The 12,248-nt window shown below is 42.3% G+C and overlaps 1 protein-coding gene across 1 annotated transcript in view; it reads left to right on the top strand.

Moving 5' to 3' along the window:
• Positions 1-12,248, top strand: part of MTMR6 (myotubularin related protein 6) — a 119,254-nt gene that overhangs the window by 17,574 nt on the left and 89,432 nt on the right. The window contains exons 2-4 of the mRNA XM_077484040.1: positions 3,799-3,915; positions 6,724-6,886; positions 11,962-12,119. Of these exons, the coding sequence (XP_077340166.1) occupies positions 3,799-3,915; positions 6,724-6,886; positions 11,962-12,119 (438 nt within the window). The remainder of the gene's footprint in view (positions 1-3,798; positions 3,916-6,723; positions 6,887-11,961; positions 12,120-12,248) is intronic.

The following is a 12,248-nucleotide window of genomic DNA, read 5'->3' as shown; positions in this document are numbered from 1 at the left end:
CGATTTTATTTGTAATTGATTTATCTTCATTCTTTTAATAAATACTACACCATCAGAGCCCCTTTCCTCTCCCTATGTTTTTCTTTTGAGCGGCACTTATCAGTGGAAATCGCCACCGCAGACACTATCTATTAATACAGGGATGAATGGCCCTCTGGTGGCCTAGCATGGATATTTATGTTGTTCCAGTCAGCTATTATTGAAGACCCCCTGGTGGCGAAGGACAAAACGGAGGCTGTTTGGTTTGCTTGATGTGCCTGCTTTTAAAGATCTGAGGTGAGAGTTCTGGGAGCCCAGAGTTTCCTGTGTTTATAGGAGCACCTTTACCTGCTGTTTCTTTCATTATCGTTTGAACGCATTTGACGCCATTGAACGATTATTCTGGGATTTATTCACGGACTGTTTTTTGTGCCTGTTCTTTATTTATTAATATATTTTTTTAAGCACGTAGCACTTTTATTAGTATTTGGTTTGCGCAGGACCATCTTATATCTATAGTGTCCCATATGAAACCATGGAAATGAACTGTAGTGCATTTCTGCAAAAAGCACCAAAAAACACATAGATGTGAACCAGGTCTAAGCCCTTGTACACACGGTCGGACATTCTGCCAACCAAATCCGTTGGATTTTGTCCGACGGATTGTGTCTGAAACTGTTGCATACACACGGTCGGACCAAGTTGTCGGAAAATCCGATCGTTCAGAACGTGATGACGTTTTTTCGTTAAGATGGGACTACGTTCACGCTAGTAGCCAATAGCTTTGATGTAGGAATTTGATCTGAGCATGCGTGGCACTTTGTCCGATCAGAATTCTCTACACATGATCGGAGTATGTCCAATTGGACCAGTTTGTCGGAAAATATTTCCAACAAGTTGGAAAATTGGGTCCGACGGATATTCAGACGGAAACAGTCCAATGCATACCACACACAGTCGGATTATCCAACAAAACGGTCCAATAGGACACATTCCGTCGGAATCTCCGATTGTGTGTACAAGGGCTAAGACGTTTAGTAACATAATGGGGTTAACAAAAACTAAAACGAGCCCTTTAGTAGAAAAAAGCAGATAATCACAACTGTAAGGGGTTAATTTTCTTACTGTAGAACTGTGAAAGTAATATTTAGAGTAGCGATTTTTGTACTTTAAAGGGCTCATTTTAGTTTTTTTTTTTTTTTTTAACCCCATTATGTTACTGGCCGATTAATCGATTATGAAAATAGTAATCGATTAATTTCATAATCGATTAGTTGTTTCAGCCCTAGAATTATCCCTAGAGCTCAGTGAATGTAGTGAAAGTTCACTTTTCAAAGAATACCCAAACGTGCAATATGCGAAGCTTCACCGCCATTGCATCCAGAGGAGAAGAAACATCATAGGCATGATTCTTGGTAATGGCTAACTGATACGCAGTAAACCGGTACATTTATAACTTTGCTTATCAGATGTGGTTTTGTTGACATTGCTGTTATTGAGTTTTCTGCTGTAAACGGTAACTTTGTCTGTTAAGTAGGACAGTGGTTACGTGTTGCCATGGCAACACAGGGCTGCCTTTTCCTCTTGAATCATTTAGTTTGACTATAGAGAAGTGACTCTGCAATCTTTTCCAGGCCTAAGCTAAGAAAAATCTTTTTAAACAGAATAAGGGAGCATATGTCTTCCTTCAAGGGGAAGAAAAGCCTAACTGTATGGCCTCGTTCACACAGGCATACTATAGCATACACCTACAGATATGCATAGGTGTTCCCTGCATCCCAATGCAGGCAGTCCCATGCTTGTCAGTTGGGATGCAGAGGCTGCACAGACACAGCTGCTTCTCCCAATGTGACAGCTGTGCAGGTGAATGAGTCAGGGAGTATGCGTTTGGGACCATGCACTCGCAAGGCTATCAAATTGTGAGCAACAGCTCTGTCTTTGCAGCCGCTGTGTCCCAATTGACATGAACGGGACTGCTTGTGTGCAGCTACATGGAATACCTGTTCATCCTCAAGCTGGCAAACGCAGTCCTTGCATGGGTTGTACGCCATAGTACATCCGTGTGAACAAGCTGATGTGATGTTCCCTCCCCCCTCCTCCTGCCTAACCTATATAATAAAAAGATGTCTGTACTTAACTATTCTTAAAGGAGTTGTAAAGACAGAAGGTTTTTTAATCTTAATGCATTCTGTGCATTAGGCTGGTTTCACACCTATGTAGTTTTAGTGCCTTTTGCATTTTGCAGATTTGCACTACAGTCCATTTAACATGGTTTCCTATGGAACACGTTCTGTAGTGCAAATCTGCAAAATGCAAAAAGCACTAAAAATGCATAGGGGTGAATCCAGCCTAAGATAAAAAAGCCTTCTGTGTGCATCAGCCCCCCTAACCCTTACCTGAGGTCCCTCTATGTCCAGTGATGTCTACGAGTGTTTCAGCCCTCCAAGATTCCCCCTCCTCCTGAGACACAGCAGCTGACTGAGACACAGCATTGGCTGCCACTGTTGTCAATCAAAGTCAGCTAGCCAATCAGGGGAGAGGGGGCAGGGGCTCCGTGTCTGAATGGACAAAAGGAACTGTGACTTGGCTCGGGAGCCCCCAGAGTAAGCTGCTTGCTGTGGGGGCACTGAACAAGAGGGAGGGGCCAGGATCACAGAAGAGGGACCCGAAAAGAGGAGGATCCAGGATGCTCTGTACAAATCCACTGCAACAGAGCAGGCAAGTATTACATGTTTGTTATTTTTATAGGAAAAAAAAAAAGAGACTTAACAATCACTTTAATTTGCTCCTGTCGGCTCACATGATCCTGGTGCTCTGGCTCCCCTGTGTCAGTGAGTGGCTGCCGCAGGGGAGAGGAGGAAACACCGACAACAGCTGGGTCATGGGAGACTATGGTTAATATCACGCCTGTCGAAGTTCACAGCTGTTGTCAAGCGTTCCCTTATACAGAGCTGCAGGATCAAGTGACTAGACCGGAGTGTAGTGAAAATATGTACGTTCACAGATATTTTTTATGCAGGATAGGTGAGAGGAGGGGGAGAGAACATTTTTAAGAATAGGTATAGTTAGGGTTATCTTCCACTTTAATTACATGTAATGTTTCATGATTACCATTCAGATAATTAGTTTAGTGTTTTTTAAAAGAATTCACCTCCAAAAACTTTACATCATTTTGTAGTTCTTCCTCTGTAATTTAAGTTTTTTTATTTTTTTATTTATTAGGACTGATGATCTACACTGTATTGTTTCAGTTATTTACAGATAATTGCTGAAAAATTGTGATTGCATAGGTTGTCACCTCCCTTGCTATGACCCCCATCAATGAGCTGTGGTGCTACCAACCGCCGGCATCGGACAGGATGGCTGGTCCTCGGACGGACTGCCTGTCTGTTTACGCCCAACCGCCATCCATTCTGATCCACCAGATGGCTGGGGAACGGATCCTCATCCGTCTGTTAGTGGATCGGATGTTGGCAGGTGTCAGTGGACAGATGACCGTTGACACCTGCTGCTCCATAGAGGAGACTGGAGAGTCCGATCAGGTCCACCCATGTGAAAGGGCTCTTAGAGTTTAGTAATACTTTAATATGTGTTGCCTTGTGTGTTAAATTATGTACTTACTTTAGTATACAAGCCTATTTAATAGCACAGAGCATGCCCACTATGCCTCTGAGAACCCTTTTATTGCCTCTGCAGAAATGTCACACTACTTTGCTGGTATGCATTTGCCTAGGACGTCTAAGGCGTCCTTGACATCTTGCTATATATAGAGCTTTGCTATTATGTGTACCTGAGTCCTTTTTGTGTTTGTTCTTGCAGGTGGAGCAGGTGAAGTTATTGGATCGCTTCAGCCCTAGCTACAAATCTTCTTCTGGGACGTTGTATCTCACTGCCACCCACTTGTTGTTTATAGACTCTCAGCAGAAGGAAATCTGGGTAGGCAATTGTACATTGAATGTAATGTGTTTACAAAAACCTTATCATATGACATTTAATATTCAAGCTGGAAGATGAGCAGACAACTACCAACCTGGCCCTGGAAAGGGCTCTTCTGATAACAATGAGTGCCTTGTTAACGGCTATTATCCATGTATGTTTAAGCTGATATTCAGCTACTGTGAATAATAAGTACCTGCTGAGTGCCGACTTCCATCACAGCTATTGATTTTCTCCTTTTTTTTACAATTAAAGGATAAGTTCACCTTAGTAATAATAATAGCACACCTTTTTGTAGGTAAAAAAACAAATGTGCATTTTTTTTTTTTTAAAGGCATTGCACCCGAGATCAACAGATCATAGATGCAATGCCAGGCTCCTTCAGACACTCAGTACAGCTAAGTATGGGCAGAAAGTTATTGAATTGCAGGAAGACTCGAAGTACGAAGATGCACACTAGCGCCCTCACAGTTCATTGAGAACTACAAGCCATCAACTGCTGTGGCCAATGATAGTTGTAGTTCATTCACAGAACACTATGAATGGTTTACGCGGCCATGTGGGCAGAGCGCCGCACAGCCATGCAGTTTTTAGGTTCTGACAGTGGGTGCAGGGAGAGAATCTTCCGCGTGCTGTCACAGGGTGGGCGGTAGCTGGAAAATGTTACATTTTCCACCCTAAATATGGGCAGAACCCGTAATATGTTCCAAAGGTGAACTTATTCTTTAATGTAGACAAAGACTCACCCAAGCTCTATCGCATGTTTATAGAATGATGAGCTGAATAACGGTGGTCAAGCCATTGTGTCCCATACATCAAAATTGCAAAAAGAATGTCGGTAACTCGATTCCTTCTTCTTAAATCTTTATTGAGCACAAATGGCAGTGCGACATCAAAACGCTAACATGTTTTGGCAAAGGCCTTTCTCATAGGGTAGGCCTTTGCCGAAACATGTTAGCGTTTTGATGTCGCACTGCTGTTTGCTTCTTCTTAAATCTTTATTGAGCACAATCGAGTTGCCAGAATTCTTTTTGCAACTTATCCTTTAAGGCTGGCAATAGATGAGTCAGTTTTCTTTTTGTTCAACCAGTGTGTTGAATGAAAAAAATTTACCCAATTCCCCCATCCACACATTTTATTATGATAGTGTTATGTTCTGTTCGCAAAGTGGCTAATGTAGAGTAGCCATATGCTACAGGGTATGAAATGAATGTTGGGTGTCTTTGCATTACATTTGGTTTAATAAATGTAGACAATAGTAATAAGTGTATGTGCCTCCCATTTATATTACATACAACAATTTCTTTGAACTTTTAAAACGGCCAGGTCAGTTCTACAGAAGCTTTTGTATTTTCCAGGCAACTGTTAAAGTGGAATTCCACCCTGAAAAAAAATGTTTACATATTCACAGACCTTTGATAATATAAAGAAACATTTTGGGAAAATTTTATTTTTATATTTGCCAGAAACGCCCTGTTGCTGTGTAGTGCTCCTAATCTGCCACTTCCTGGTCCGCAGCACTCCTCGTCACTTCCTCCCTCGCTTGTGCTCCTGGGAAATGTGAGTCATCATTTCCCAGGAGTCTGTGGGCAGTATTGTGATTGCGTTATTTTCCAACAGGAAATTATGCGATTTAAGGTGGTTGCCATAACAACAGGGCGGGACCTTTCTCTGTTGCCGCCTGTTGTTATGGAAACTTTTGAGAAAATTGGCGCTACTGGCGCTGGAGAATCGCACATTTGCAAGATCAAGAGGTGCATGCTGGTTACCCATCGCTATTCCCGGAAGAGGTATCAATTGGGCTTCACATGCCTGCAATCATCATGGCAACAGTCAGAAGAACATTTGCTAAATTGTGAGTTTAAAACAAATATATTATCAACTAGACATGTGCGATTTGTTTCGTATGAATCGAAAATTCGTACGAATTTCCGGAAATTTGTACAAATCCGAAATACAAATTTTTATGCATACGAATTCCGTACGAAATACAAAATTTTGTTTACGAATTTCAGATCCAAATTCATAATGAAAATTCATATGAAAAGTTAATGAACCTAAAAGTTAAAACCCCAGGAAGTCAGCACAGTACAGGGATGGTGGGAACCCCTCATAATGATAAATTCATCATAACGAAAATTCGTATTTGTTACTAAAAGTTAAAACCCCAGGAAGTCAGCACAGGGATGATGAGAAACCTATGGGGAATTTCTACGCTTACGAATTTTATACAAAATCGAAATTTTGTTATCGAATTTCGGATCCAAAATAACAGAATTGTGACTGGTGTTTTGTTCACCAATCAGAGGAGGTCAGCACAGCACAGGGATGGTGGCAATCCCTCATAATGGGCACAGCGGGTGTACACTCAGACCCGGAAACTCAGCACTAGGATGGTGGGAACCCCTCATAATGGACACACAGCAGGTGTACAGACCTGGGAACTCGGCACAGGGATGGTGGGGACCCCTCATAATAATAAATTCATCATAACGAATTTTAGTTATTTTAACTAAAAGTTTACGAATCTAACAAAAATTTGTATTTCGCACGAATCAGAATTGAATTTCGTACACAAACTAGGAAATACAATTTTTTTTTCAAACGGAACAAAACTAAACAAATTTTTTGATGGCGCCCATGTCTATTATCAATATCCACAATCGTTTTTAATGTTAATAATGCATTATGCTTGTATATCAGAAAAATAAAATACAAAATGTGTCCAGAACTCCGCATTAAACAGAGTTTGTCACATGGTTCTCTAGAAAGTTTTCAATATGGCTTATACATGTGTATCTGTAACAGATCCTACACCATCACATTGCTGCGGTGGAGAAGCTAGCTCTCACAACTACCGGCTGCCCTTTAGTGATACAATGCAAGAATTTTCGAGTGGTCCACTTTATAGTTCCCAGGGAGAGGGACTGTCATGACATCTACAACTCTCTGCTACTGCTGTCAAAGCCAGGTAAGGTATACTGCCATCCCCATATTATAATTTTTTTGTACATATGCTTTTCCCAACATATATAATATTGAAATATAACAGGAGAAAACATAGCCATACACCAATATCTGCATTCAGTAGTCTTATGTATTTACTAAGATGAAAACAGCACTTCTCCACCTGTGTCCTCAAACTCTGATGTGTTTCACCCTTTAACAAGGCCTAATTGTACACGTCAGAGCTTCAGAATTCATCTTGTTAAATAAATGGATTACTGAATGCTGCTGTGCTGCTATTGGTGTGTGGCTATGGCTTCTTCTGTTGGATAGTGATTTGGGAGCAGAGGCAATATCAGGGGGGGCAGGCACTTACTTTGCCAGCATTTTTGTTACCCTGTCCCAACTATTTTGAGACATGTTTCTGCCATTAGTTTCAAAATGAATTTATTTCTTAAAATGCCACATTTTTTGAGTTTAACCACTTTAGTACCGTGCGATAGCCAACAGATGGTTACAGTGTGGTACTATAGTTCTGGGAGGTCACTAGATGTCCTCCCGGAACCCTGCCCCCTGAGTCATTCATTGGCATGCTCTGTTACCGCTGTGTCTTTTGGACACAGCTGATCACAGATGTGGGTAAAGGGACAATCACAGTGGCCCTTTACCATGATATCAGCTGTGCCCAATCCCAGCTAATCTCATGTAAACAGACTTGATGGTTATTGGCAGTCCTTAACTGAGGCGCTATGTCTGTTTGAGGAAAGGAGTGCCGATTACCAGCAAGGCTGTCAGCACACTGTTTACACTGATAATCAGAGCACTGATCATCAGTGCAGCCCTCTTTGTGCCCTGATTATTATTGCATCCCCATCAGTGCCACCTATCAGTGGACATCAGTGCCCATCATTATAGCCTTATCAGTGCTCATCAGTGAAGAAGACAAAAAGGACATCAATTTGGTTTGGGTGCAACATTTCACAATTGTCAGTTAAAATGACGCAGTGCTGAATCGCAAAAAGTGCTCTGGTCAGAAAGGGGGTAAATTCTTCCGGGGCTGAAGTGGTTAAATACCATCAAAATAAAACTCCATCGCAACAATGATAACAATTTTGTTTGGGTACAGTGTATCCTGACCGTGCAATTGCCATTCAAAGTGTAAAATGCGTAAAACTAGAAATCTGCTTAGATATATGTATATATGAATGAATGAAATACTTGTATAGCGCACAATGCGAACTGAATCGCCTCTAGGCACACTATATAGCTGCAGCCTCCCCAACAAAGACTGCACAAAGTGGTGTCCCAAGAAGTATATGCAATAAGAACATTCCAAGTGTGACAGTGCTGAAAGCTGAAAATTGTCAGGAAGAGGGTAAAAGTCTTCTAGTTTCTATTGGGAATAAAATATGGGTTTATTCGATTTTCGAATCATTGCGTTTTTTTTTGTAGATTTTACACAGGGTCACAACTTTTTTGGAATTGGGGTTGTAGTACCAATGACATGATCTGCCATGCGGGTGCCACTTGTTTGTCATGTTACACACCGGGCTTGATGTAGAGAAGCAGGGAACTCAAGCCTAATTGTTTTTATTTTTTTAAACTATTTGTTAGATCCTAAAAGGCTGGAGGAATCTACAAACATTAATTTCTTGATTCGCCCACTGGGGTGTCAGTTCACTTCTTCCCTGTTACCCCCCGACCACTCTTACCTGTAAGATAAGAGAACGAGGGTATATTTCCACAGATTTCCACCTTTGCCTTGTATATATATTTTTTATATCTTTCCGAAAGAAAGAATAACAAATTTAGGGCAGCGCCATATGTACCAGAGGTTACAAGCATTGTTTCTGTAGCTTAGGGCTTTTGGCTTGGTTGGAAATAATGTTTATAACACTGTTTTATAGCCGGATGTTTTTTTCACATAGCACTATAAAGGATGTCATTATACTTACAATGGGCCAGAGTTGTGAAAGATTTACTTTGCAAACTTCTTTGCCATCTGTTTTGCAATAACCAAAGGGTCTTCTATTCCCCAGCAGCATTTTGAGTTTATAGCAGGTGAGAGTCTGCAGCTGGGGCTGATATGTGTCAGACATTTTTGTAAACACAGTGTTAAAGTATAGCTAAAGGCAAAGCATTTTTTCTTGGATAGAGTGGAGACGGATTAGAACACCTGTCAGTTTTATATTGCTTTTTGTGCACCCATTCACCATCTCTATTCGTCCTGTTTACTGTTATCACCAGAAGTAAAAATAAATAAAAATGCATAATTTTGGGTTGTTGCCAGAACAGCAATAGAGGGGAAATCTTCCCATGGGAACACTTGTCCTGGTGACTCAGGTGATAACAAGGATCTCCCTCACTTCCTGTATTGGCTATGGGACAGGAAGTGAAGGGAAATTAACACCCCCACCCAAATGGGACACAGATGTAAAAAAAAGAAAAACTGACAAGCATTACAACCCTCCTTTATTCTTTTGCAAAATACAAAACAATATTTTGCCTTGAGTTCTACTAGCTGAGAGACTGCAGGTAAGGCTGATTTGTGTCAGACATTTGTACACACACCTTTATACTGTACGTGTCTGAGCCAGCATCTCATTTGAAGAAGTAGATGCTGACCCTGGATGATGTCTGTATAAAGAATGCTGCTGTCTTGTTGGTAAAAACAGATGACAGCTTTGTTGGGGGGGGGGGGGGGGGTAACTTGTGATTTCTGTGAGAGGTAATAGCATATATGAAAATATCTGATGCTAGATCCACTTTAAGGTGATATAAGATTCTGATGTAATATGACAGATCAACACAATTCACAAGGAGATATCCAGCATTCAACTTCCTCCCCTACCCAACTCATCAGGTCCAACACCACACTCAATACTCTCCTCCATCTGCCCAGTTAGCACTGATGAAGTTGATAAACTCCTCTCCATGGCCCACCTCACCACCTGACCCCTGGACCCTGTCCCCTCACAATTACTGCGACCACCTTCCCACTCTATCCTAAACTCCCTAACCCACATCTTCAACCTCTCCCTCTCCTCCGGCACCTTTCCTTCCCTGCTCAAACAAACATGCACTGGTTATCCCCATACTCAAAAAAAATCCTCACTAGACCCCACTTGTTTGAATAACTTAAGACCCATCTCCCTGCTCCCGTTTGCCTCCAAGCTCATCGAATGCCTTGTCCATGACCGAATGAGTTGCTACCTCACGGACAACAACCTTCTCGACCCCCTACAGTCTTGCTTCCACCCACAACATTCTACTGAAACTGCCCTACTAAAACTCAATGGCCATTACTCCATACTCATACTCTTAAAGCCCCTGTACACACGGTCGGAGATTTCCACAACCAAATCCGTCGGATTTTGCCCGTCGGATCTTGTCCAAAACTGTTGCATACACACGGTCGGACAAAGTTGGCGAAAAAATTTGATCTTTCAGAAGGTGATGACGTAATTTCGTTACGATGGGACTACATTCAGGCTAGTAGCCAATAGCTTTGATGTAGGAATTTGATCTGAGCATGCGTGGCACTTTGTCCGATCAAAATTCTCTACACATGATCGGAGTATGTCCGATCAGCCCAGTTGGTCGGGAAATATTTCCAACATGTTGGAAAATTGGGTCCGACTGATATTCCGACATAATCAGTCCGATGCATACCACACACAGTCGGATTATCCGACGACACGGTCCGATAGGACACATTCCGACAGATTCTCCGACCGTGTGTACAAGGGCTTAGACCTCTCTGCTGCCTTCCACACAGTTGACCACCTGCTCCTCAGCAAACTACACTCCCTTGGCCTCTGTGATTCTGCTTTATCCTGATTCTCCTCCTATCTCAGCGCACTTTCAGTGTCACTTACAACTCCATCTCCTCTGCTCCTCTTGCTCTCTCTGTTGGGGTATCCCAAGGCTCCGTCCTTGGGCCCCTCCTATTCTTGCTCTATACCTCTTCCCTGGGCCAGTTGATAATCTTCCATGGCTTCCCATACCACCTCTATGCTGATGACACACAGATCTATCTCTCCACTCCTCAACTCACCCCCTCAATCTCCTTACGGATCTCAAACTTACTGAATGACATATCGATATGCATGTCACACCACTTCCTCAAACTCAATCTTTCTAAAACTGAGCTTGTTATATTTCCTCCTTCCCAGTCCCCACCAGTGACTTTACCATTAAGATCAACAACACAGCCATTGGTCCCTCCACACATGCCAGGGTCCAGGGTGTAATCCTTGACTCTGACCTCTCCTTCAGCCCCCATATTCAATCGCTGGCAAAATCCTGCCGCCTTAACCTCTACAACATCTCCAGAATTTGACCCTTCCTGACTAATGACACCACAAAGCAACTTATTCACTCCTTATTTCCCGCCTTGACTACTGCAACTCTCTCCCTTACGCAGGCTATCCCCCTTTCAGTCTATTATGAATGCTGCTGCTAGACTAATACACCTCACTAACCGATCCGTGACTGCTGCCCCTCTCTGCCAATCCCTTCACTGGCTTCCCCTAACCCTCTGTGTAAAATTTAGAATGCTAACCACAACATAAAAGGCCATCCACAACATTGCGCCCATCTACATCACCAACCTCATCTGCAGATATCGCCCAAATCGTCCCCTCCGCTCCTCTCAGGACCTCCTGCTCTCTAGCTCCCTTGTTACTTCCTCTCATGCTTGTCTTCAGCACTTCTCCAGAGCCTCTCCAATCCTCTGGAATTCCCTTCACCGGTATATCCAATCAGCCCCTAACCTGTCCACCTTTAGGAGATCCCTGAAAACTCACTTATTCAGGGAAGCCTATCCCACACCCACCTAACAACTGTCCCCGAGCCACCCCCATCAAATCATTGCCCGAATCTATTACCTTTTGTACCACCATCCCCTCCCTTTAGAATGTAAGCTCTACGAGCAGGACCCGCCTGTCCCTTCTGTATTGAATTGTACCGTAATTGTGCTGTCCCCCATCTACATTGTGAAGCTCTGCATAAACTGTTGGTGCTATATAAATCGTTATTAATAATAATAATAATAATATAGCATGTAAAAGATGACCTATTGATTTTTTTTTTCTTTAGTGCGATATGCTGATATCTATGCATTTTCTTATAACCCTAAACAAAATGAGAAGGAACGAATTCTTGGATGGCAATGCATAAACCTGAAAGAAGAGTATCAGCGAATGGGGGTCCCTAATTCTTACTGGCAGCTGTCTGATGTCAATAGAGATTACAAGGTAATTCCACACTGCAGGACCAACTGAAAGTCACTTTATGGGTGATCCTGTTGTCATCCTTCTGCTCCACATCATTCTATTGAAAATTCAAAGAAGCCGGGTGGAAAATCGTCAGTCAAGCAGTGGCTG

The sequence above is a fragment of the Lithobates pipiens genome, unplaced genomic scaffold, assembly GCF_037356315.1.
Source record: "Lithobates pipiens isolate NorthernLeopardFrog02 unplaced genomic scaffold, aLitPip1_a1.2 Scaffold_16, whole genome shotgun sequence".
In the NCBI taxonomy this organism is placed as follows: Eukaryota; Metazoa; Chordata; class Amphibia; order Anura; family Ranidae; genus Lithobates; species Lithobates pipiens.
Note: the sequence above shows the minus strand (reverse complement) of the source record. Positions and strands in the feature narration are given on the sequence as shown.